The 27,905-nt window shown below is 39.5% G+C and overlaps 1 protein-coding gene across 1 annotated transcript in view; it reads right to left on the reverse strand.

Moving 5' to 3' along the window:
- Positions 1 to 27,905, reverse strand: part of LOC108712883 (elongation factor-like GTPase 1) — a 155,933-nt gene that overhangs the window by 78,801 nt on the left and 49,227 nt on the right. The window contains 3 exon segments of the mRNA XM_041588274.1: positions 19,466 to 19,601; positions 22,302 to 22,474; positions 24,174 to 24,325. Of these exon segments, the coding sequence (XP_041444208.1) occupies positions 19,466 to 19,601; positions 22,302 to 22,474; positions 24,174 to 24,325 (461 nt within the window).

The raw sequence follows: 27,905 nt of genomic DNA on the forward strand, positions 1-27,905 counted from the left end.
TGAAATGTAGTCTGTATTTCCCTATAGCACTATACTATAACAGGCACATCCAAGCGGCAAATGCAGTAGAAGCCCTTAGGAGTCATCAGAAATCAAGTGCAAAAATTATGTGATGTTTTCTGTTATAGAAGTTGATAATACAGGGCTGGTGCACAGGTTTCTGAGTAGCCATGTAACATAAATCTGAATGAATTAGTAATTAGCTTTGAATAACTAGATCACTCATTCAGCAAGTAATGTCTCCACTGGCCTGGGTGTAGTCTGCCCGATAAAGAAAATCTAGCATGAGGGGCAGACTGCAGTATCAGCACATGCTAGCCCTGACTTTACCAGTAACAGGGCAGAAACTAGAGCAGTTTGCAACAGCATTTAATAATCAGTCCTGTAGCATCAGCTTTTATGCCAAGTAAAACTCATTTTCTGCTTGAAGATTTGCAACAACCCCAAAGATTTGTTCTCAACAGCTCTTTCCATTTTGCCCATCCAAGAAGTTGACACTGATCTGGTTACTGCACATGCCTCCCCTCTCCGGCTTCATTTACTAATCCTATTAGCTAAATGTTGTCAGCCAATCCTATCAAAGATATGCTAATAAAACAAGAAAAGGAAGCACGCACACATTGCACAGCACCAGTTCAGTGTGATTTTTATTTTTGTTTGTCTGCCTGCCAAGTCCCCGGGTGGGAAATCTCCTACAGAGAGCTGAGAGCACATATGAGAGAACTTTAGCAGGGCAGATAAATGGCTTATCAGGTTTGTCACATGACTGGGGGCACCTGAGAATTGTCAAAACAATATGTCTAGCCCCATGTCAGATTTCAAAATTAAATATAAAAATAAAAATCTGTTTGTACTTTGAGAAACTGATTTCAGTGCCGAATTCTGAGGCGTTTTGAAAAAAAAAACGTTTTCCCATGACAGTATCCCTTTAAGTTCAGACTATAAAATACAGCATTACTACCCATTTATATTTTTTTAAGCAGATTTTAGGTCTCCTTTAATGATAGTCATGGTTAGGACTAGGCAAATCTTCTTGATGTATTGGGGTAAAATGTGCTTCTTTGTACATTTCTATAAGCATTTAACTACTGTTGCAAAGTTATCCTGTCTGTTAATATTTTCTGCATACGTCAGTGAACCACATTGGAAGCATTTACTTACTTAACTAAATGTAAAAACCAGGATTTTCCCCTCATGGTAAATCAAATCTGATGCACGAGAAAACTGAACATGTATTTTGTTTTAAAAGAACACACTGTTATGTTCTGTCATTTTAATGAATCGGAAACATATTGCTGGAAAAGCAATACGGCACAGGCCCTGCCTGATGAATTCTGGCAGTGAGTCAGGACATGGGAGTCAAGGCTGGCGAGAGGGTATTACTGTACATCTAGCTCTAAGCAGACAGAGATTTCTATCCACATTTTAAACACTGTCAGGTTGCATTACAATAAATGGGATTTCTTGAAAACATTTTTAGTTAAAAAAAAAAACTATATTAATCAAGCTATTTAACATATGGTATTTAGCCCAAAGGGGGGGAGGGGGTCTGGTACAACAAAACAAAGAGTAAAAAATATCCATCAAAACACAGGTTATTAGTTTCTCTTTCATTAAATGCCACTAGTTTCTCTTTCATTAAATTACTAATTCTTTACAGAAGATCCAGCACACACTCATCATTTCTTTCTTGAAAATTAAATATTACATTGACCCTACCTAGAAATGGTACAAGATGTGGCAGCATGCACAGTATAAAACTAGCTTAATTAAGCAATAGTGAATGTTGGTAGCATCCCTGTGATGTTTAAGAGAAGCATGTGGGGTTATCCATGAGCCCTAAGACATTCACTGGAGATTAATGACAAATAATATATATATATATAGCAGTTTCAAGCAAGACATGCCCATGTAGGGTAACCCTGAATACTTCCCATTCAGGCAGCAGCAAAAAAGAAGCAACCCCTTTAAAGTAAGACAAAAAATGAATAAATAAAATAAATAGCCCTTTGACAATGTATAAAAACAAAAAAGGATCAAGGCTGATCTAGCATGTCTAATTATTATTTCCTATGTTTCAGTTCAGTACTGCTTAGCATTACTACCGAGTCGACTAACTTCTATTAGAGAAATGAACAACAGTATAACTCCGCACATCTTCCTAGATTAGAGAGTGTATTAGTGTCGCCAAATAGTAAACACAACCGCTAGAGCAACTGTTGGTTAACCAGCAAACAGGTTTTTTTTTTAATTTTTGCATCCTCATCATGTCCTCCCAAATCCTTTGTCAATCTTACACTTCACACTAGCAAGTTGCTTCTGATGTACCAACAGGTGGAACCACAGGTTTTAGTTATTTGAGTATGAGGGATTGGATTGGGTATAAACATAGTACATGCATATATAATTTGATATTTACAGACGCAATGTTTCTAGAATTTCAGGATTTGGGTGAATCCTCGCACAATTTGCATGTTTTGGATTTGGCTGAATTCTAAAGGCCAGATATAGAGACAAAAAAGTTTCAAAAAAACTCAAATATAAGAATTAGACCTCTAAAAGCTGACAAGTTCATGTGGAAGTTGATGGGAGTTGTATTAGCACAATTCAAGTTATTTTTCAATTTGAGCTATCGAGATTCAGTTGGATTCTCAGTTAATTCTCGTTAGAAATGATGGGTGGAATAGGATTTCAGTGTGATCAAGTATTTCTTTTATGTTTTTACAGAATCATTAATTTCTAATAAATAAGCGCAGTGATGTCCGAGTTTTTTCAAATTCGAGTGAAAAAAATAGAGCTTTTTTTGAATCAGATTTGTTGATAATTCTGCCTTCCCCTGTTCAGTCAAACTCAAATCTAATAATCATGTGACTTTAAAGTTATGGATAATATGACAATTCTTGGTGTACAACTAATGCCAGTTCTTAATTTGTCTGAAATTTGTATGTGCAAATTACAGTATAGATTTGGTTTGGTATTCAGCTGAATCTTTTGTAGAGTATCCAATATTGGAATAATCTAGAAATTACAGATTTGGTGCAGCCCTACTCATTTGTCGTTTATAATCAATGTCTAGTACAGAAAATATACAGATCTTAAAATACTAAGGTCCAATTGGCAAATTCTCAAAGATTCTTAGGGATAGTGTGCTAGGAAGTTCCCTAGCAGACAGAGTAATTTCTGATTAGGAAGTTTCTTAAAGGAAGTTCACAGCCTGGAGGGCAAGATCATTGAAGAAGTTTCAAAGGATGAGGAGCAATTTCCCAATGGAAATGTTGAAGCATTCTGAACAATTTCTCTTAGGAGGATGGGAACAGGCAAAGAAATCAGAAAACATGGTGGAGATTTCCCTGAAGAAATTTCATGGGGCATTTATTGAGAGGACTTTTCAGAGAAAACAAGGAAAATACTGAGAGAAATTGTCAGCGCGTACAGCGTTTGTAACTCTACAGTATACTTTAAGATCAGTTTGAATTTTTTTGTCAGAATACATCAGAGTGGAAACAAAATATGGTTTTAGATCTGTCTGCTTGTGATGAAAACGTAATTAAAAACAAATGTGTGTGTGTATTCAACTGCAAACTCATTAAAGTAGCATTAAGCGTTTCAAAATGCCCTATCAGTCTTGCCTCAGAAAAGAAGCTATATATATTACTTACAGATGGTTTATATATTCAATAGCTCACATTAATCCACGCTTACCTAAGGCACTGGGTTACTGGTAACAAGTTATAAGGGGAGGGGAGGGTGGAAACAACTGTTTTAGTGATCACTCAAGAGAGGACAGATGTTGTGGCAAAGATATTTAAAGACAACTTTCAACAAACATTCTAATGGGCTGCCTTGCAATTTATTGTTGTTGTTGCTGCTTGTAATTGAAGTACAAAAAATCCCCAAAATGCTGCCATTCTTCTTAGGACACTGCTTAAATGATTTAAAGGCATACAAACTATAGGTTTGCTAAAACTAGAATTTCAAAACTAGAAAATAAGAAAGGAGATGGTGGGGCCTTCAAATTGCTTTACTATAACAACAGTTAGCAAATCTTTAAGACAGTCACTTAAGTTGATTATTTTCAGGTGACCTCCTAGTGATGTGCGGTCCGACACGATACCCGCAGGTTTATCCATGGGTTGGACGGGTTTGGGTCGACTCTACTGTGCTGTTTGTGGGTCACAGGCAGGTGTGGGTTGTAAGGCGACCTTACACTGCAGGCTTCTGCTTTTATAGGTGCGTATCTGCCCCGCCCCTTTTGTGACATCATCGGCTGGGCGGGTGCGGGTCTATAAATGGAGGGTGGAAGTCGGGTGCGGGTCTGGTGTGTGCAGGTCAGGTCGAGTTTTTCTCGCCCTGCACATCACTACTACCTCCCACTCAATTAACCCAAAGCATACCCATGTCTGCCCTATTATCCCTACGTTCTGTTAAAGCCTACCTATTTTAGAACAAAATTTGGGACTAGACTAGAACATTCATTCAATAGCAGCAATAAGCATGCCAGAAAACTAGTCCAAGGCACTAAAGCTCAGTTTTGTATTGTTATAAACTTACCGAGGGGACGACAGGGACGCCTGTCGCCCCCTCGACGGGGACGCCCGTTCCTCTCCGCCGCCGCCGATGCGGCTAGGCCTCAGGCGCCGGCTCCTATGGAGCGCGCGGCGCGCATGCGCAGTAATTAAAGGCGCAGGCGCTGGCGCTGATTCGCCAGCGTCCTGTGGCGCCAAATTCAAATCTTTAAATGGCCAGCAGTCCTTTTTGCCTTGCCCAACGTAGGTTCTGTTTATCGTTCCTGGGTGTGATTATTCTGTGATTCTTGTTGTGACCTTTGGCTATTCCTGATTACTGTTTGACTTCCGCCTGCCCTGACCCTTTGGCTTTGTTCCCGACTACTCTTTGGATTCCGTTTCTGTACTTCGACCCTGTTAGTTGCTGACCCGGCCTGTGACCTCGACCACTCTGCTGTTTACCGATTTTGTACCGCATTCCGATTGGTTTTGACTTGGCCCGTTCCTGGACTTTGTTAACTCTACATTTAGTTCCCTTGCTCGCCCAGAGTTCTTCCCTCAGTCTCCTCACTATTAAGTCCTGGCGGCATCCGAGTAGCGGAGGGCTCCACCCGACGTGAAAGGCGGCGGTTATAGGCCGAAGCGTGAGCCGAGCCCGGGACATTGGGGTTTACTCTGGGTTGTGGGATACCGAACGTTACATTACGTTGGGCCAATAACTAAGAAGATGGAGCCAGCTGAAGCTACTGCTTCCACCACTCCTTCGGAAGCGATTCTGGCAAATCTTCTACAGAGACTTGGTGAACAGGAGGACAAGCAAGACTACATTGTGCAATGTCTTCACGGTCTTTCTTCCAGACTTGACATGATGCAGCAACAGCCTGTTCCTGGTCCGAGTAATACTACTCCTCAGGCAAGTACTTCTCCACTTGCTGGTAGTACCTTCCATGAGCCCAAGGTTCCTTTCCCCGAGAAGTTTGCTGGGGATCGAAGTAAGTTTTTTACTTTCCAAGAGGCCTGTAAACTGCATTTCAGTTTTTTACCCTATTCCTTCCCTACTGAGGAGTCTAGGGTGAATTTTGTAGTTACGCTGTTACAGGGTGATGCCCAGCTCTGTCTCAAAGGCATCCAGCCCGTCTCTCCTTAGAGGCTTTCTTTAAAGCCATGGCTATTATTTACGATGATCCTGATCGTGCCGCCTCTGCTGACGCTGCCATACGTGCCCTTAAACAAGGCAAACGGCGGGCAGAGGATTATTGTACTGAATTCCGCCGTTGGGCGGTAGAGACGGGCTGGAATGATACGGCTCTTATGAGTCAATTCAGGGTTGGTTTGGCTCCGACTATTAAAGATAGTCTTGTAAATTTTCCCGCACAGTCTTCTCTGGATTCTCTCATGCATCTGGCTATCCAGATTGATCGAAGGCATAGAGAGAGACTCCAGGAAGAGCAGGTTTCCTATGTTACACCTCCTCCCGTAAATGTCTTTAACACCCCTCAAGTCTTTCCTAGATCTTTAGAAGAACCTATGCAGATTGGTTCTACTCGTCTCTCTTCCGAGGAGAGGGTTCGTAGGAGGAATAATGGGTTATGTCTGTATTGTGGGGAGAAGGGGCACTTTCGCAACACCTGTCCCAAAAGGCCGGGAAACGACAGAACCTAAGCAGGTCTGGGGAGTCTTGCTTGGGTGATGTCGTTTCTACTCCCCAATCTTCTCAAATTTTAATTCCGGTTCTTTTGAGTTGGGACAGTGGTTGTGTGCAGAGCTCTGCTTTTTTGGATTCTGGGGCAGCGGGTAATTTTTTGGATTTTGGGTTTATTCAAAAACATGGTATTCCTTGGGAACCACAGGTTCCATCTTTCAGACTATCCGCCATTGATGGTAGATCTTTGGGTTCCGGACTAGTATCTACTCGATCTAAGGTTATTCACATGTCCATTTCTGATCATTTTGAATCTCTTTCATTTTTCATTACTGAGTGCCCACAGACTCCAGTCATTTTAGGTCTTCCCTGGTTACAAGCTCATAATCCCCAGGTTGATTGGCCCTCTGGTAAAATTTTAAAATGGAGTTCTGCATGTATGTATTCTTCTGTTAAGCCTGTCCAGACCCTGGCCGCTACTTCTTTAAAGAGTCTTCCTCCTTGTTATGCCGCTTTTTCTGATGTTTTCTGTAAAAAAGCAGCTGAATCCTTACCCCCCCATAGACCCTATGACTGTGCTATTGAATTATTGTCTGGGTCTTCTCCTCCCAAGGGAAGGACATATCCTCTTTCCCTCCCGAGTCTTTAGCCATGGAGGAATATATTAAAGAGAATTTGGAGCGGGGGTTCATTAGACCTTCTTCTTCCCCTGCGGGGGCTGGGTTTTTTTTTGTCAAAAAGAAGGATGGGACTCTTAGGCCCTGTATTGATTATAGAGGGTTAAATAAGATCACGGTCAAGAATCGTTACCCCCTCCCTTTAATCTCTGAACTCTTTGATAGAGTGAAGGGGGCTGTTATTTTTTCCAAATTGGATTTAAGGGGTGCCTATAATCTAATCAGGATAAAGGAGGGGGATGAGTGGAAGACCGCTTTTAATACCAGAGATGGGCATTATGAATACTTGGTAATGCCATTTGGTCTGTGTAACGCCCCCGCTGTTTTTCAAGAACTGGTTAACGATATCTTCCGTGATCTTTTGGGTCGGTTTGTCGTTGTCTACTTAGACGACATTCTAATTTTTTCTTCAAATTTGTTTTCCCATCGTGCTCATGTTCGGGAGGTTCTATCCAGGTTAAGGCAGAATCATCTGTATGCTAAGCTTGAGAAATGTCTCTTCGAAGTCTCTGCTGTACCCTTCCTTGGATATATTATTTCCCAAACTGGTCTTGAGATGGAGCCCACTAAAGTCCAAGCAATTCAGCAGTGGGCACAACCCCTTTCTTTGAAAGCGATCCAGAGATTTTTAGGGTTCGCTAATTACTATAGGCAATTTATTCTGAATTTTTCCAAATTGGTGGCCCCAATTACTGCTTTAACTAAGAAAGGGGTTGACCCTAGTATTTGGTCTGCTGAGGCTGTTGAGGCCTTTAGCCTCTTAAAAGAGGCCTTCATTTCTGCTCCAGTTCTCCGGCATCCAGACTCATCTTTGCCTTTTATTGTTGAGGTGGATGCGTCTGAGATCGGTGCCGGAGCAGTATTATCTCAACGACATCCTGTCTCTGGTAAAATTCACCCATGTGCCTTTTTCTCAAAAAAATTCTCCTCTGCTGAGGTCAATTACGATATTGGCAATAGGGAATTATTGGCCATTAAATTGGCATTTGAGGAATGGAGACATCTCCTTGAGGGTGCCAAGCATACAGTTTCTGTGTTCACAGATCATAAAAATTTGTTGTACATTGAATCTGCTAAACGGTTAAACCCTCGTCAAGCCAGGTGGTCATTGTTTTTCTCACGTTTTAATTTTCTCATCACCTACAGACCTGCAGAAAGGAATTTGAAAGCAGATGCCCTTTCTAGAAGTTTTGTCTCCAAGCCTAGGGAGGATTTGGAACCAGTTTCTATTGTTCCTAAGGAGGTGATTGTGGCAGCCTTGAGTCCGGATCTCTCTACCTCCTTGTCGAATGCCCAGGTAGATTCCCCTCCTGATATTCCTGTGGGCAAGTTGTTTGTTCCTAGCGATTTACGTGAAGCAGTCTTTCACGAGACTCATGATTCTAAAGTGGCTGGTCATCCGGGTTGTGCGAAGACTTGCGATTTGTTGTCTCGTACTCTCTGGTGGCCGACTTTAAGACAAGACGTTGCCAAATATATTGAGTCATGCCCAGTCTGCCAACGATCTAAGCCATCTAGATCTTTACCTCAAGGGTTGCTGCAGTCACTTCCTATTCCTGAGAGACCTTGGACTCATATATCCATGGATTTCATTGTAGAATTACCTCCATCGAAGGGGCATACTGTTATCTGGGTAGTGGTGGACCGTTTTAGTAAAATGTCTCATTTTATTCCTCTTTCTGCCCTTCCCTCTGCCAAGACTCTAGCTGAACTTTTCATTGTCCATATATTTAAGTTTCACGGGGCTCCTCTCAATATTGTGTCGGATAGGGGGGTTCAATTAGTGTCCAAATTCTGGCGGGCTTTTTGTTCATTAATGGGTACTGATCTGTCTTTCTCTTCCGCATATCATCCCCAGACCAATGGTCAGACTGAGAGGACAAATCAGACTCTGGAACAATATCTTAGATGTTATGTGTCCTGCAATCAGGCACTTTGGGTTAATTTTCTTCCGTGGGCTGAATTTGCCTATAACAATGCCATTCATTCCTCCACTGGCAAATCTCCTTTTTTCACAGTGTTTGGTCTTCATCCCAGAGTTTTTTCATTTTCAGGTTCTTGTGATCTTCCTGCTGTTAATTCCTTTGTGGAAGATTTTTCCAAGACTTGGCAGGAGGTTCAGAAGTCCTTATCTTCTGCAGTAGCTGCTCAGAAGAGGGCTTCAGACAAACATCGGAGGGATTCTCCTGTGTATCAGGTTGGTGACAAGGTTTGGCTGTCCTCCAAAAACATTTCTTTGAAAGTCCCTTCAGCCAAACTGGGTCCCAAGTTTATTGGTCCGTTCTCTATATCTGATGTTATCAACCCATGTACTGTCAGGTTAAATCTTCCCCCCGAACTCAAGATTTTTAATTCCTTCCATGTATCTCTGTTGAGACCTGCTAGAGTGGTACGTCAGAATTCTCCTCCCCCTCCTATTTCTGTTGAGGGTCAATCCGAATTTTTGGTTCACAGGTTGATTGACTCTCGTATCTCTAGGGGCAAACTCCAATATCTGGTTCATTGGAAGGGCTATGGTCCTGAGGAGAGATCCTGGGTTTTCGCCTCTGATGTTAAGGCGGATAGGTTGGTGAGACAATTTCATTCTAAATTTCCCAACAAACCTAAGGGTCCAGTGGCCCCCTCTGGAGGGGGGGGTAATGTTATAAACTTACCGAGGGGACGACAGGGACGCCTGTCGCCCCCTCGACGGGGACGCCCGTTCCTCTCCGCCGCCGCCGATGCGGCTAGGCCTCAGGCGCCGGCTCCTATGGAGCGCGCGGCGCGCATGCGCAGTAATTAAAGGCGCAGGCGCTGGCGCTGATTCGCCAGCGTCCTGTGGCGCCAAATTCAAATCTTTAAATGGCCAGCAGTCCTTTTTGCCTTGCCCAACGTAGGTTCTGTTTATCGTTCCTGGGTGTGATTATTCTGTGATTCTTGTTGTGACCTTTGGCTATTCCTGATTACTGTTTGACTTCCGCCTGCCCTGACCCTTTGGCTTTGTTCCCGACTACTCTTTGGATTCCGTTTCTGTACTTCGACCCTGTTAGTTGCTGACCCGGCCTGTGACCTCGACCACTCTGCTGTTTACCGATTTTGTACCGCATTCCGATTGGTTTTGACTTGGCCCGTTCCTGGACTTTGTTAACTCTACGTTTAGTTCCCTTGCTCGCCCAGAGTTCTTCCCTCAGTCTCCTCACTATTAAGTCCTGGCGGCATCCGAGTAGCGGAGGGCTCCACCCGACGTGAAAGGCGGCGGTTATAGGCCGAAGCGTGAGCCGAGCCCGGGACATTGGGGTTTACTCTGGGTTGTGGGATACCGAACGTTACATGTATATTCGGTAGCTGTGGTTTACACATAGCTAGGTAGGTACAACCACTTATAATGGTGCAATTAACAGGAGCAATTATGACTACAGCAAATGTTCATTTCCTCCTAAAAACCACAGCCCACAGGGATGGCAAATCACAATCACTCTGAAGGACAGTTAAAGCTCCTTTATTTTCGGAGGACTATCATGCAATGAACATTCAGGAGGGCTGGAAGAATGGATAACAAGGATTATGGAAAAACAATAAAACCATGGCTGTTATGGGCTTATCTCCAAAATAACCTACAAATTTAGAGAAGCTATGAAAGAAATGCAACTGGAAAATCATTTGAACATTCAAAAGATACAAATAAAACATTACAATATTGTCTGCCTATGATTTATTTTGTATGATTTTAACACTTACATCTTTGTAGTTAAGAAGATCTTGAAGGCTTATATAACAAACCACTAGGGGTGAAAATGGTTTCTAGAAGTACAATATGGAGACAGGTAAACAAGGTTGAGGCCCTTGTGGATTCATGTTTATATTTATGGTGTTCTTAAATAAGAAATTAAATTGCCCTCAGCACACTCTCAGGTAAGCAGAGCTAGGGCTTTAAAGTGGACCCGTCACCCAGACACAAAAATCTGTATAATAAAAGTCCTTTTCAAATTAAACATATTTATACTCATTTAAAAATCTCAGCTGTCAATCAAATATTGACTGCCCCGCCTCTATGCCTAGGCATAGAGGCAGGGCAGACAACTGCTTTCACTTTCCATTCAGTACTTCCTAGATGTCACTGCTCTCCCCACATTCTCCTGTTGTCTTCACCGTTTAATTGTGTAACCAGTGCATGGGGATGGACATCAGGTCCCCCATTCTGGTGCACAAACAAGATTCTGAGATGATACAAGACTTGTCTTAATAACAGTGTCCACAAAATGGCTCCTGCCTGCTTGTTATAATTGTGAATTCCCAGACTGAAGGAAACAAGATTCAAATAATTTATATAGTGTAATTAAAGTTCATTTTGCTTGACTAATGTGATAAAATAGGATTTTGAATAATTTTTTTGGGTGACGGGTCCACTTTAAAGGAGAATTAAAGCTTAACTAAAGAAGTAGCTAGAAATGTTGTACATTATGTTTGGGGCTTCTGTATCAGTACAAGGCGACTACAACCCTTTAGCAACAAAGGTATGTGCCTCCAAATATGCCCCAGTAGCTCCCATCTTCTTTTCTGCTCATTCACATGTTCTGTGCTGCTGTCACTTACTGAGCTTAGAGACCGACTCACAATATACTGAATATATATCATATAAATGTCACAATAAAAGGCTGATTAGTAATTAGTACAGATAATAACTACTAGTCAGCTCAGAAACCAGTGCAGCTAGCATAAGAATTTAATAATCAGCCTTGTAGCATCAACTTATGTTACAGACAGACCTCATTTTCTGCTCAGCTGTTCAGAGCCCACTGAGCATGTGAGTGTCGCAGACACTTTCAAAGATGGTGACCCCTGTAACAAGTTTAAAGTCCTGGATCATTGCGTCTATTGAGAAGCTAAAATTTTAGACTGGTGCAATAAGTTCAATATATAAAATATGGGATTTTTAGCCATTCATTTTTAGGGTTTAGTTCTCCTTTAAGTGCTATTTTCAATTCATGCAACCTTTCTATTATTCGCCAGCACTCCGTGAGTAAACCAAAATGTCCAAGGCCCCTAGTTGCTACTAAGAAAAAGGAAGCACATTTTTTTTCAATTGATCTTCAACTATTCATTAGAAATCCTGCAGCCTGCACCATATTAAGCTATTTCGCGTTCAAATCAGTGTTGTGCATTTCAGCGAATAAATGACTGTAGAGTTTAAATTTTCCCCATTGACCACAGAGATGTTCTTTTCCTCGTTTTTACAGTTATGACATCAAAACAATTCTTTGATCATTACAGACTGCTAAAGACCAAAAGGTAAAACAAGATGTCTTGTTAAGCAGTGACACATTTTGCCTTGTTAGTAACCACCTGCAGAAAGCCCGAATGAGGAGACAGAGAGAGGCTTTTTGTGGTTAACACTTTCTCAAAAGGTGAAACAATATATTTCAAGCCAACACAATTACATGCATTTTACAGTGGCAGCAAAATTGTTAAAAACTGGAGAAAATATGATTTGAAGCTCAAACAGCTATCCTTTAACTGCAGATTAATAATTTACACAAATATTTGCCTAATTTGTTGCATATAATCTACAAGAAACCCCCTCTTAAAGCTTTAAAAAAAATTTTTAGCTTGATAGAAGAATTCCTCTGAATTAGAAAGTATTAGTAATATTCAAGGCAAATAGCTTGCATTGACTAGAATAGGATTGTCTCTTCTATTTGAGGATGTTACAAAAACAGGGTATTCCTAATAAAACATAAATGCAAAAATATTGTCACTCCTTGACTGATTTTGACCATAAGCATCAGGAAACTCTTGTTTCAAAAACACATGATGGGTGTAGGGCAGACTTACCACGATCCATAACATGTTCCAAATTTCCGATGCACAAGTTCCATCCTCCTCAACCTTAAGAACGCTTCTAGGTCATAACAGCTGCATCAAATCTGGCATCCCTGATATATTACAGAGGACAGCAAAACTTGTGTTGAGTCATATAGATTGATGTTATAACATGTTAATAAATTAAACATAGGTGTCCCCACTAGGGATGGGCGGATTTTTTCGAATTGTTTCGCATTGTTTCGCCGCTGAAATGACACCCATAGACTTGTGGGTCAAAACATTTTTGACTCCCATAGACTTTAATGGGTGTCAGCGACATTTTGCTGGCTGCAAATTTTTGGCGACACGAGTCAAATTCGCCCATCCCTAGTCCCCACATGACAGGGGTCGGACTAAGCTAAGGTTGCAAATTACACATTTATAAATATAATCATCATAATTTTAGAAAAACTTGATACTTTTTGCAGAATCAATCTAGCTATGGCCTAGTTCAGGGTTTCCGAACCTTTTCAAACCGTGAGCAACATTCAGAAGTAAAAGGAGTTGGGGAGCAACACATGCATGAAAAATGTTCTTGGACTGCCAAATAAGTGCTGTGATTGGCCATTTAGTAGCCCCTATGTCTGTTTGACAGTGCGCCTGGTTTTTATACAACCAAAACTTGCCTCCAAGCCTGGAATTCAAAAATAAGCACCTGCTGTGAGGCCACTGGGAGCAACATCTAAGGGGTTGGAGAGCAATATATTGCTCACAAGCTACTGGTTGGGGATCACTGGTACATGCCCTTTTAACAGTAAATTAGGATTTTAAGCATTGTTTGGTCAGTAGCTGAGCTAGACCCTGTTAATATCTCAAATCTGCCTAGCTGGGGGCTTAGAGGGTTAGTCTGAATGTACAGATAGGCTCAACAGGAACGTTTTGGTCACATACTGTGACCCATCCTCAACACTGCAAGTCCCCTAGAAGTACATAAACACTCAAACTTAAAAATGGCTCCAAGCCTTTCTACTGTTTAGTTTTGTCCTCCAATAAATAAATCAACTTTTGGATTTATACAGTATATTGTATATTGTATATGTGTGTATGTATGTATATATATATATATATATATATATATATATGTGTGTGTGTGTATGTATATATATATATATGTGTGTGTGTGTGTATGTATATATATATATATATATATATATATATATATATATATATATATATATATATATATATATATATATATATATATATATATATATATATATATATATATATATATATATACATATACACACACATATACACAAGGGAAAGTTGTGCTAACCATTAATTTTTAAAACCATTAGGCAGGGGTGCAATGACTGTGACCGCAGATATAGATATATATATATATATACACACACACACATATATATATATACATTTAGTTATATATAGATATATATCTGCAGTATTCTAAAACATTTTCATGCCACACTAAAGGTTAAAAAACTTTTAAAAAAAAGCTGTGGGGTCTTTAACCTTTGTCTGTTAATACATTAAGGTTGAACTTTAACTTCAATCATTTAAATGCCTCTAGATAGCAAGTAAGTTGCACATGCTATACATATCTGTTTCTATCCCTCTGTAAAATGAAACCAAACAAGGTCACATTAGTACCCTTTTTTATTTCTTTTAATTCCGACGATACTAGCCAGTGGTATTGTATTATGTTTCTCATAATGTCCCTTGTAATATAAGTATATTGATCTATGTGGGCCAGGGTCTCTCTAATCTATAAATATGTGTTGTCACAATATATTATCTCTTCTTGTATATACAGTTAGCTGACCTTGTGCTCATATATTGTAATGTACTATGGAAAATGTTGGATGATTGTTCTGTCATTTATTGCCGTTTCCCGGAAAAAACAGGTGTCAAGTGTCCATGATAAATTTCTGCTGTTTTCTTTTTTCTCTTTAGGGCAACAGAGAATATGTTAAGATGCATTGACAATGGCTACTGAAATTTTCATTTTACCAGTTTCCATCAACTGCTGTTGAATTGTGGCCCAGCCAAAAAGTATTAACGTCATTGTAAATTGAGCAATGGAGCAGATCATGAAAAAGTAAAAATACAATAACAAAACACTTTCCCCTTAGAGTGTCAACATATTTCGAATGGCCACTGATTGCTGCCAAAATACTCAGTGGTCTCCTTGTAGATACAGAACATAAGCAGCATGCTAAAAGTACACAGATTTTGGAGGGGGCACAATAGACAGTGATATGTCATTACAGGGAGGTTAAAGGGATACTGTCATGGGAAAAAAAAATTTTTTTTCAAAATGAATCAGTTAATAGTGCTGCTCCAGCAGAATTCTGCACTGAAATCCATTTCTCAAAAGAGCAAACAGATTTTTTTATATTCAATTTTGAAATCTGACATGGGGCTAGACATTTTGTCAATTTTCCAGCTGCCCCAAGTCATGTGACTTGTGCTCTGATAAACTTCAATCAGTCTTTACTGCTGTACTGCAAGTTGGAGTGATACCCCCCCTTTTCCCCCCACAGCAGCCAAACAAAAGAACAATGGGAAGGTAACCAGATAACAGCTCCCTAACACAAGATAACAGCTGCCTGGTAGATCTAAGAACAGCATTCAATAGTAAAAACCCATGTCTCACTGAGACACATTGAGAAGGAAAAAGAGCAGCCTGCCAGAAAGCAGCCTGCCAGAAAGCATTTCTTGTGCAGGCACAAGTCACATGACCAGGGGCAGCTGGGAAATTGACAAAATGTCTAGCCCCATGTCAGATTTCAAAATTTAATATAACAAAATCTGTTTACTCTTTTGAGAAATGGATTTCAGTGCAGAATTCTGCTGGAGCAGCAGTATTAACAGATTCATTTTGGGAAAAAAAAATTTTCCCATGACAGTATCCCTTTAAGAAAGACCTGCTATAAAGCATCTAACAACAGTTTGACATACTGTATGAAGAACTAAGCAAATAACATTTTTATTCGTGCCCTCATCAAGTTTCTTTTTTTTAAGTGGTACAGATTAACATATGACCTGTTAGTTACAGGAAAACTTCCATTTCATTTGTACAGCAACAATCTCTCGTTTACTTTTTTGCGCATCAAAAATATCAAGTTGCCTGTACAGAGGTTTCCAAATGCTCAAAAAAGAGATTGCCTAAAAATTAAAGAAGAAAAAAGAACCCATACACACACACATCTGGAAGAGATTCCAAGTTTCCATGATATGGTTTAAGTTTTGGAAACTTAATTTCCACTATATTTCACATGAGCAGATGGCAGACAATCAAAGGCTATTTTTAGCCATGCATAACATGGATTGGTTGTTTCGAAATAAAATTGCATGCAAATCATTTTCTTTTGACATTTAAATACTTTCCTCCCATTTGTAATCAAAGTAGATAATACAAGATTCCATAATTTCTTTACTATTCCTAGTGCACATTACTTCTTGCTGGGAAAATCTACTGAAAATATAACCAGGAAACTTTTTTGGTTCAGTTGAAAACATTTTAGATTTTCCAGTAATCTACCAACATTGTTTTTTTTTGGGGGGGAGGGGTTCTGCTCCTAATTTTTCAATATTAAACAGAGACTTTATCATACTTGACAGTTTCACTGATTTGTTTATTTTATATATACTACTTGGACAGGCCACAGAGTGTTAAAGGAATAAAGACCACTAGACTGGATGTATCTGGACTTTAGTTCACCACTAAAAAAATTGGGATCTTTATATTAGTTCAGTACATCATCAGCATATATATTTATACATTTCATTTCATAACAAGAATAATGTTTTCTTCAGAACAGTTCTTGCATTTCTACATAATTTTGGAGAACACAATTTGCATACAAAATACATAATGCATTCTTTCTGCCAAAAAAATAAAATATGCCATGATGTTTACAGATTTCTTCATCACTGCTAAAGCACCAAATGCTTTCTCTCATTTGCCATTAACTTTTCCCACTAAGTTGTTCAGTCAGCTTTCCACCCTCTCCACAAAATTAGAGTGCAGGTCAGGTTTTAGCAGCAACCTACATCGTTTGCACTTGAAAATCTCGACTTTAAACTAGAGAATTTAACATTAAAAAAATAAATAACTGGGAACTCATTGCTGGTTTCAAAGAGAAAAGATACCTTGATTTTCTTTTGTTTACATGAGCTCACTCAATTGAATGATGTAAAAATGTTGTACAAACTAAAAAATTATAAATGATATAATTATATAATTTGTGTTATTCCTTTACAGAGTGAAGAAAAGGGAATATAAAAAAGTACCAAAAAATAGTAGTGTCTGCATTCTTCTTTACAAACTCAAACATTCACTGTATGAATTGATAAATGTTTCAAGATTTAATTTGAATCACTGAACTAATATTTAGTTGTATTAGATGCACATCTGTGTTGCATGGAGTCGACCAACTTCTGGCACTTGTTCAACATTCCACAATTCTTCTGCATTTCTTGGTTTTGCCTCAGAAACAGCATTTTTTAGGTCACCCAACATGGTTTCTATTGGATTAAGCACATTCAAATTTAAGCAGGAAAAGGATGTTCCTCGGTGCTACTACGTGGTATCGCCCCCAGTGCATGGTAAGTCCAAACAAATTACATACATAAACGGAGCACCAGTCGGATTTAAAACATCCATTTATTGAAAAGTATTCAAAAATATAAAGCACATAATAGTTAGTGTGCCAACTATGGTGTGCTTTATATTTTTTAACATTTTTTAATAAATGGATGTTTTAAATCCGTCTGGTGCTCAGTGGATGTATATGATTTCTATTGGATTGGGCTGGCCACTCCATAACGTCAATCTTGTTGGTCTGGAACCAAGATGTTGCTCGTTTCCTGGTGTGTTTGGAGTTGTTGCCTTGTTGAAACACCCATTCCAAGGGCATTTCCTTTGAGGCATAAGGCAACATGACCACTTCAAGTATTCTGATGTATTGAAACGGATCCATAATCCCTGGAATGTGATAAATAGACCCAACACCATAGTATAAGAAACATCCCTATATCATGATGCTTGTAACACCATGCTTCACTGTCTTTACACTGTACTGTGGCTAGAATTCAGTGTTTGGGGGCTCGTCTCACAAAATGTCTGCAGGCCCCTAAACCCTTAGGCTAGGGGCACACGGCTCGATTTCGCCTCGATTCTGCGCTGGGCGAGTTGTCGCTGCTTTTTTTTAGCCGAAATAGCTTTGCTAACTTTGGCGCTGGCGTCAATGCAAATCGCGGCGAAATCGCTGCGCTAATTCACACGCGGCGATTCTTTTTCTACTGTCGCCCGGAAACGCCCAGCGAGGCAACTTCGGACGACAATAGAAAACGAATCGCCGCGTGTGAATTAGCGCAGCGATTTCGCCGCGATTTGCATTGACGCCAGCGCCAAAGTTAGCAAAGCTATTTCGGCTTAAAAAACGCAGCGACAACTCGCTTAGCGCAGAATCGCGGCGAAATCGCGCCGTGTGGCCCTACCCTTAAAGAACAATCTTGCTTTTATCAGTGCACAAAACGTTGCACCATTTCTCTTTAAGACAGTAAAAGTTTTCTTTGGCAAATTGGAAACTCGTAAGCACATGCCTTTATTCAACAAAAAGACTTTGTGGGGGCTTCTTGCTGATAGCTTGGCTACACATACGCGTCTTCTAATTGTAACAGTATCACAGGTAACTTTAGAACTTCTTTGATCTTCCTGGAGCTGATCATTGGCTTTGCCATTTTGGCTATTCCTCTATCCATTCAAATGGTAGTTTTCAGTTTTCTTCCATGTCATTTAGGTTTTTGTTTCCAATTTAAAGCATTTGAGATCATTTTAACTGAGCAGCCTATAATTTTCCACACTTCTTTATATGTTTTCCCTTCTCCAATCAACTTTTTAATCAAAGTACACAGATTTTCATAGAGAAATGCACTATAACCAATTACGGCAGGGCAGGGCAGTAGCTGACACCTATTTTTTTACAAAATAATTGACCTCCCTAATTGAACTCCACACTGCTATTATTTACGGCAAGCTATTATTGTTTTAAACAAGTCTCAATTAAGATTCAGCAACATGCATGTAATGACAGCTGTGTCTGTTGGTTTTCTACTAGGTCTGATCTTCAGATCCGACATGATGAAAGGAAGCGCAGGCGGCACATTGGATGCGCCTAATATAATGTAAGTAATACAAATGTCGGATCTACAAACTGTGAGCATCCGACATGACTGTCGGATGAAGACGCAACATGCGTCATTTGATGCGACATTTGTATTACTTACATTATATTTGGTGCATCCGAAGTGCCACCTGCGCTTCCTCTCATCGCGTCGGAACTGAAAAAAACGCACCGTGTAGTTCAGCCCTTACTCTGATACACCTACTAGTAAATTATTTGCCATGTAGAAATACAATCACTACCAAAAGCAGTGCTTGATCAGGTTAGTGATGTCAGACTGCTATTATTCTGAACACAACTGTGTATATTTATTTTAACTATGGCCATTTCTACATGGTATATGCAACCAGAAACGGAACTAGAGGGGGGCGGGCCCTGGTGCAAGATGCAGCCGGGCCCCCGCCCCCCTCCGTACACCCTGAACTGGCCTGGGAATATGCGCCGCGAAGCGGCGCGCGGACTGCCGGGGGGCCCTGAGGGGGTGCGGGCCCTGGCCCGCTCGCACCCCCTGCTCCCCCGGTATGCAACTGTGTATTGATCTACTTACCTTAAGTAAGTATTATTGCACAATATCTGGCAAAAACACTGTGTTAAATTGCAGTCTCAAAACTGAACATTTTAAAGAATGTAGAATTGAAATCCTACCTAAAACATTGCCTACAGGAACTTCTTCTAAGTTCTCCAGTTCACGGCCCATGAGAAGATAAAGACTGTCCAGAGAGCAGCACGCCATATGGGAGTTGCCAGGAAGGTCACACTCAGGAGTGCAGTTTAGTGGTAACTAGATGTTAAAAAAAAAAACAGTGAAAAACTTCTAATGACCTACTGAATAAACCATGGGTCATCCATGTTCTGTCCAATTTGGTCAAATACCTGCAGGCCTTAAAGATCCATTGAAGCACACACAAACAGAGATGTAAGAGAAATGAAGCCACACATAATTTCAGGGCAACCATTTAGGCAGACCATATTTTTTTTATAGAGATACAGCAACATCAGGACCCATACATGTAACAACTTCCAGGCAATAAGGTCTACATTGCTAAACAGCCAGACCATATAATTGATGTTATGGCCATAGTTAAGTACTTCTTTACCAAACACCAAGTTTCTATCCTTGATGAAAATACAAAATTGAAACTGGCCTAGTGAAGAACTCTTAGGCTGACCCTGCACTGCTTTAGTACTACACCGACAATTTAGATTCTGGTGTTTAAAACTGTGGCAAGTATGTTTTGCCATATCTACTTGTTCCCAAACTTAAAATCTAATCTTTTCTATCAGTTTATTATTTACAACTCCTGTCTACCTCAGGTAGCTTCACGGAAGACTTCACAAATCAGCTTCTGTCGACATTACTAACAAGCATTCACAGATCACATCCATCTTCCCTCTTTCCCCTATTTCAGAGGTTTTAATTACAACTTCAAACTTTCTCATTTCAAATCAAATCATTTTCCCTGGTGCATGCATATCAAGTACACTGTGCCATGCATTCAGCTTAAATTATAAACACACATATAAAATTCTCCTGCACAAGCACATTTGTTTTTATATGAACCTGTACTGCCATGGTTTGCACCTGTAAGCTTATGCAACTGTAACTGTCCCCATATAATAAGACTAAAACTCCCTTAGGACAAAAAAAAGAAAAAAAGCTTATGGTCTGTTTGCCAGACCAGAGAGCCAAACTGCATAGTCTATTTCTGAATCATAGAAAACTGTATCTCTGTTGGGCCTATGCAGGAACAAAATACATTATTGTGCAAGACATTTAGCCAGTGTATTAAAACAAATAAGATAATCAAATGATTCAGTCAGGATCATACATTGCATTACCGCAATGGCGTATGGTAAATTTTGTTGCCCATCCATAATCTTTTTTAGTACAGATGACAATTATTGTCAGCGTAATACACCACCAGTAAAGCATTTCAATCTTCAGATGCTTTGTTGTGCTGGGGAGGATCAAGGACGGGAGACAAAATACACAACATATTTTTGTTTAATAATTGTAGCAATATTTACTCTCACAGTGTGTGGGTGATCACATGGTGAAAGAATACACCCACTTTTTAGCTCCGAAATGAATCAGACAAACCACAGATTTCTTTTGGAATTAAAACAAAAGGCAAAAAGTATGTTCAGAAAAAGCACCACTTATGTAACCCATCTTTAAAGCGATACCGACACGTTACTATAAAAATCATAGCAACGTGTCAGTATGTGCTGCACCCGCAATAGTTCCCCTCAAAGACCCCCTTAAAGCCAAACCCCAGCCCCGCGAACCTGCATTAACCTGACCCTCTGACACTGCTAAAAGATCTTTGGTGCTGTTTCAGTGATGCTGGGCTGGGGGCGGCTTTGAGGGGGAGCTATTGTGGGTGCAGCACATACTTGATACTGACACGTTCCTATGATATTTATAGGAATGTGTCGGTATCGCTTTAAGAATCGACTATACTCCACCCTACAATGGTTTTATGATCTTGTTTTCTAAGCTACAAAGCACCTTCTACACCATTATTTGACAATGTTGATATTTCTAGTAGAGAGGTTTTTACTTACGGCAGTAAAGGGTGATTGAAGTTTACCAGAGCACAAGTCACATGACTTGGGGCAGCTGGGAAATTGACAATATGTCTAGCCCCATGTCAGATTTCAAAATTGAATATAAAAAAATCTGTTTGCTCTTTTGAGAAATGGATTTCAGTGCATAATTCTGCTGGAGCAGCACTATTAACGGATTCATTTTGAAAAAAATGTTTTTCCCATGACAGTATCCCTTTAAAGTACATTAAAATAATGCTAGAAGTAACTGCTGTAATTGATTGCCTTGCATCTTAACATCAAAATAACAAATAGTGCCACAGTAAAAGTGCATTATAAAATATACTGGAATTAATAGAAAGCTAGACACAAGTTTAAGCCAAAAGTGCACATTAGGTACTTTTTTTGTTGTTTTTCTCAGCTCCTAGCATGGTGTTATCAGCACTGATACAGTTGGCTCACCTGAAGCAGTCAGTAGGGTTTCCCCATTATTCAGTCAATAATAGCTTGTCTTATAGGGGATATACCAGTAACGGAACTACAATGGACAGAGCTCGGGTACAGGCTATGCAACCTAGCCCTCCACCCCCCTACGAAAGCCTAGATTGCGGTGGATTCGCAAGAGTGCGAACTGGCGGCGAGCCTCGAGGGGGGGGGCGGGACCTGGTGCAGTCGCACCCCCGGTTGTTTCGCCACTGGGATATACTCTAAATGAAATAGTAAAGTGTGAGGTCCTGCTCTTCAAGTTCACCATGCAGAAGACGTTGTTCCCTACTAACTGCATACTATTTCACAAATTCCAGCAAGATGTCTCAAGATGTGCTTTAAGATTTCTCATCTAGAAACCTCATATGTACCCAGAGAAAAAAGATGCATCTTATCTGGCAGTGTGTTTATCAAATGGTTGAGTCCATAAAAGTGAAAATATTACCTTTAATAATGTTACAGAAGGATCATATTTTGGACCCAAAACAAAGATCTTTTGGCCTCTACGAACCACTCCACTGAAGACTCGAGCAAATGCAATAAAATAACTCTTGTTGTCAGCTTCTTGTTTCTCAGGCTTAACAACCTCAGGATCTCTGTGAGATGTCTGTTTATCCCCTAAACAACGTGGACGAAAAACAAAAATTTTTTAAGGGTCCAGTACAGTCAGCCTAGCTGCTATGTGAAACCTGCACAGTTGCACGATCACAAAACAATCCTTACAAAAAAAAAAGTAAATATATATATATATATATATATATATATATATATATATATATATATATATATATGAATATATATGAAATATATGAATATTTTTTCTAATCAAATGTTTCAGATTAATTTGAGCATGATGGGTAGAATGTGATTTCACTGTGTTCCAGTTGTTTTTTTACGTCTTTTCTGGGTTAGTGTGTAAATATGGCATTTATTATTATTTGTTTATAACAAATATATTATTATTTGTTAACATTTATAAGTTATTACATTTAAAATATCAGTGTCATCTGGAGCTTAAAGCTGCACATATCATTGCTGGATGCATTGATTTGCTGCAGTCTTCAAGTACAATGAATATGGGACCCATCCCTATATAACGAATAATAATTTAATTGTTTTTCACTAACTTCCTTATTTTCGTATGTGGTGCTGAAATTGCCATACCACGTAAAAATAAGAGAACACTGTCGATAAGTTTGTTTTACTTACCTGGAATACCTATAAAATACAAGCTCCTTCCCTTTAGAGAATGATTCCCTTTGCCCTGCTTACTTGAATATTTACTCTCACAGTGCGTGGATGATCACCATTTCTTGCCAGTCTTTGCTTTTTTAAAGCTAGTTCACTAAAACTGTCTCTAGGGCACCTATATCATTTATTCCCAGTTGATCAAATAGACATTTCTGGCAGATTCCTTCAGAATTAATTGGTATCCAGAGACTCATAGGAACAGTGTCTGTGGTTAGTACTTGATGTCAGTGGGACTTAACCGAATAGTCACAGACTAATTGCAAGTGGTGATTTGTGCTTCATTGTTGACAAATATGAGCACTTAACCTAATGTGAGCACTTGGCTCTTGGTGACACTGGAGAGTCCTGTACCTAATTTCAGTCTGTAGTTTACATGTGCCTACTTCTACTGCAGAAAGTCCACCACCACCACCCCGTTGGAAGTGTTTATTAACCTATGTACATATGTATTAATATTATTTTTATAATGGCACATAATTGTTATTGCAATTAATTATTAAAATAATTATTGCAAAGTCTCTCTGCAGAGTCAGCATCTGCCTCAAGTTTTGTAAGATGGTTTTTAGTGGTGTAACTATAACATACTGGGTCCCACAGCAAAACCATTTTCAGGTATCCTAAACTTTTAAAATAAGACATTTTTCATAAGCACATATTAAAACGACTTCCTAGTCAGTGTCCCACTGGACCCCCTATACCTCCTGGACTACCTTCCTTTTTTGTGCCTTGGATTGATTTAGTTTAGGCCATCCATATTAGTTCCAGCCTCTCTAACTTCCAGCTGCTTTGCTGAGGAGATTGGGAGCTGCAGCTGGGAGGGTCTCCATGATCAGCATAAATGAACGTATCCAAAAAGGCATGCACCTTTACATCATCCCCATCCAAACAACTAATTTGCTTGTAATTAAGTGGCCTGCAGACAATAGTCAGCAAGCGTTTGCCCATGATAACATTGAGCAGTGTGTGCCTTCATGGTATGAGCCTCCCGCCATCATTAAGTTGCATCATACCCATTTCAAATGCTTTTGGGGAAAATGCTCATAAACGAATAAGGAGTTAAAATTACCTTTTGTGTTCTTTTTGCTCGTAGGCATTTCACATTCATTGCTAGAGGGAGCCTGCTCTGCTGGCAGTTGCTCTTGATTGATTGCCATTTTTTCAGCATGCCTCTGCCGTGCAAGTTCCCTTCTCAGTGCAATTTCTTCTTGAGTTAATGGCCTGTGAAAGAGCAGAATTATTGGCAACAAGAAGCATACAGCATGGCTAACAGGGTGCGAGAACCACTGATTCTGAGGTTTGATTTAAATGTCTAACAATTTCTAGACATGTGGGAAATCATCAACTCTTTAGTATATTACAGGTAAACGTATGCTGCTACAGAACAGAGGCAGCCATCAACTGTGCGAAGCATTGTTTATATAGCAAACTCTGAGGGACTTAACTTCCATTTGTCATACAGTTCACAAACTGCCATTCCGATGAAAAATGCCACAATTACCAGGTTATTCTTACATTATAATTATTATTAAAAAATATTGGTAAAGTGCCAACATATTCCGCAGTACCGTACAATAAATGGGTGAATACACTGAATATTAAAATAACATACAAAAATCAAATACAAGCAGTAAAAAAGTGCCTGCACAAAATCTCTTATGCATGTGAAACAACTAGCGGCTCTCAAGTATTTGCTAAACCACAACTCCTATTATCCCCTTACAGTCATGGGCTGCCAAGAATTGTATTTCATACTGTAGAGAATGGAATCGATGAGGAACCTTTAATTAAAAAAGCTAGTAATTGTGACATCTTCTGTGTTGTTTATATAGCTCCCTGTAAAATGTCCACAAGGCCCCAAAATGTATATGTCTTGTTTTGTTTTTCACTTAAAGGACAAGTAACAGCAAATTTTTTTTAAAAAAAATTCGTTAGTACACAACGAAAAAATAACACCAACACAAATTAAAATTTAAAATAACAAAGCCTTTATTAAGAAATAACTTACAGAATCTCCACTTCCTGTCCTCTTCAGAAACGGCGAAAGGGCGACCATCCTTCCTGCAGCGCTCGATTTGTCCTCCCTGGTTAGCTCCAATATTCTACTGACAGCGTGTGAAGCCAGTTGAAGCTGCGAATCAAGACCCTGCGGGACCGACATATGAAGCCCTTGCCGCTGTACGAGTGCGGGAAACCAACTGGTGCAGGCAGCCTAAGATGCAGGCAGTTTCCTGGGAGCAAGCGGTTCTCCCTCCACAGGCAGCTGAGCGCTGAGGTGTCACCCGGCTCGGTATCTCCACAGCTCAGTCTATTTTCACTTCTTTTTTCATGTCTACTAAAATGAAAAAAATCATGTTTCACATAGCACAATCTCATATATCAGAAATATAATTTATTTTATGTAAGAGAGCACAGCCGATTTGGAAAGTTCTATGTCTCCTGAATGCGCCAATTCCAAATATATATAGTTTTATGGAGATGTCTCGCTTGTATAGATCAAAATCTCCAAGCAGTACACTACCAAATTTCCAAAGCACCTCTCCACAAAACGGCATACTTCTGATTTCAAAGCCAAACATTCCAAACAGTAGGTTTAACCTATAAAAACATGCATTATTAAAAATGGCAGATTCTGGCAAATCAAACATGGGTAAATATATCTATGTATGCCAAACTACCAAGTTGCAATTCTTTCCTAAAGTTAGAGAAGTTTATAGAAATTGAATTTTTTGAAAAATTACCTCAAAGCTTCCAATCTACAGCATCATATCTCCCACACATCATTAGGTACCAATGTAAAGCACCCTAAATATGATTACCAGGAGTCCACTGAACAGTTTGATGCCCAATATGTATAGGTTTACCTAAGCATGTGGCAATCAGGGGCCCCAAAATATAGACACCCCATTGAGCTGTCAGTTCTGTAATTCCAGATACTGCAAAATCAACACATTTACATAGTTTGGGAGGGGGGGGCAAAGGTAGAAAAAAGTATGTTCACCACAAAAACCATATATTTTCGGAAACTACACATTCACCTGAATCCAAATTGGGTATACATGTCTTTCTAATCTAAAGCACCAAGCAGCAAACCTTTGGAGACATTTCCAAAAATCATCTGAAAACTACCACCATGAAGTATCTTATTTCCCACATAATATAAGGTATCAAATCATCCCAAATATGGGGTCCTCTGAACAGTTTTACGTCCAATATGTATACTGTAGGTTTACCTAAGCATGTGGCATATAAAGATCCCAAAATTAAGACCCCCCCCATATGGTCTGTCATTTCAGGTACTGCAAAATCAACACATTTCCATAGTTTTGAGGGGAGCAAAGGTAGAAAAAAGTATGTTCACACCAGAAAACCATATATTTTCAGAAAGTACCCATTCCCTCAAATTGGGTATGCATGTCTTTCTACTCCAAAGCACTAAGTCGCAAACCTTTCCTAAATCTTGTGATTTGACATTTTCAAAAATCACCTCAAATTTCCACCTTGTGAAATCTTATTTCCCACATACTGTACTATTAGGTATCAACATAAAAAACCCCAAATATGAATGCCTGGGGTCCAGTGAACAGTTTAATGTCCAATGTACATAGCTTTAGAAAAGTACATGGCATGTAAAAAATCTACCTTACTTGCATACTTATTTGATGGTTTACATTTACACTAATTTAGAAACATTGCCAGTTTTATGTGGGATAAAAGCTATAAAAAGTTAATGTGAACCCTAAAAACCATATATTTTTGGAAAGTTAACATTCTGACAAATCCAAAATGGTTAATTATATCTTTCTACTCCAAACTACCCAACTGCAAAGCTATGCTAAAGGCAGCGTTTTTTATGACATTTCTGAAAATCGCCTAAAAATATTGCAACTGGCTGCATTTATATCACCATATTTCTTACATACAATTAGAAAACACCATAAATATTGATGTCAAGGGTCTATGGAACATTTTGATGCCGAATGCCAAAGCAGGTGGCATGTGCAGACCCCAAATAAAAATAGTGCATATGAATTTTCTCTGCTGCTGATTCGCCTTCTGTGAACAATGACCCCTGACTGAGTATTATGTGCCACGAGACCTTCCTAACAGCAAAAGAACCCTCAAAACCATATATTTTTGGAAAGTACACATTCTGGCGAATCTAAAATGGTTAATTATGTCTTTCTATGCAAAACTATCATACTGCAAAGCTACGCTAAATACGTCGATTTATATGACTTTTCTGAAATGGCCTAAAAATATTGCAATTGCCCATATTTATCTCACCCAATTTCTTACATACAATTAGCAAACACCATAAATATTGACTCCAAGGGTCTACTGAACAGTTTGATGCCCAATATACATAGATATACCAAGCAGTTGGACATGTGCGGACCCCCCAATGAAAATAGTGCATATGAATTTTCTTGGCTGTCCTTTCACCTTCTGTGAACAAAGCCCCCGACTTCATATTATGTGCCACAAGACACACTAACAGTACAAAGAGCCACCCAAAACCATATATTTTTGGAAAGTATACATTCTGACAAATCCAAAATAGGTAATTATGTCTTTCCATGTCAAACTACCATACTGCAAGCTAAGCTAAAGTAAATAAAAATATTGCAATTGCCAACATTAATCTCACCCAATTTCTTACATACAATTGGAAAACACCCTAAATATTGACGCCAAGGGTCTACTGAACACTTTCATGCCCAATATGCATAGATTTACCAAAGTATGTGGTATGTACTGACCCCGAAGTTTCACTGTAAAGAATGCATATGAAATGGCT

This window comes from Xenopus laevis, chromosome 3S (assembly GCF_017654675.1).
Source record: "Xenopus laevis strain J_2021 chromosome 3S, Xenopus_laevis_v10.1, whole genome shotgun sequence".
Taxonomy (NCBI): Eukaryota; Metazoa; Chordata; class Amphibia; order Anura; family Pipidae; genus Xenopus; species Xenopus laevis.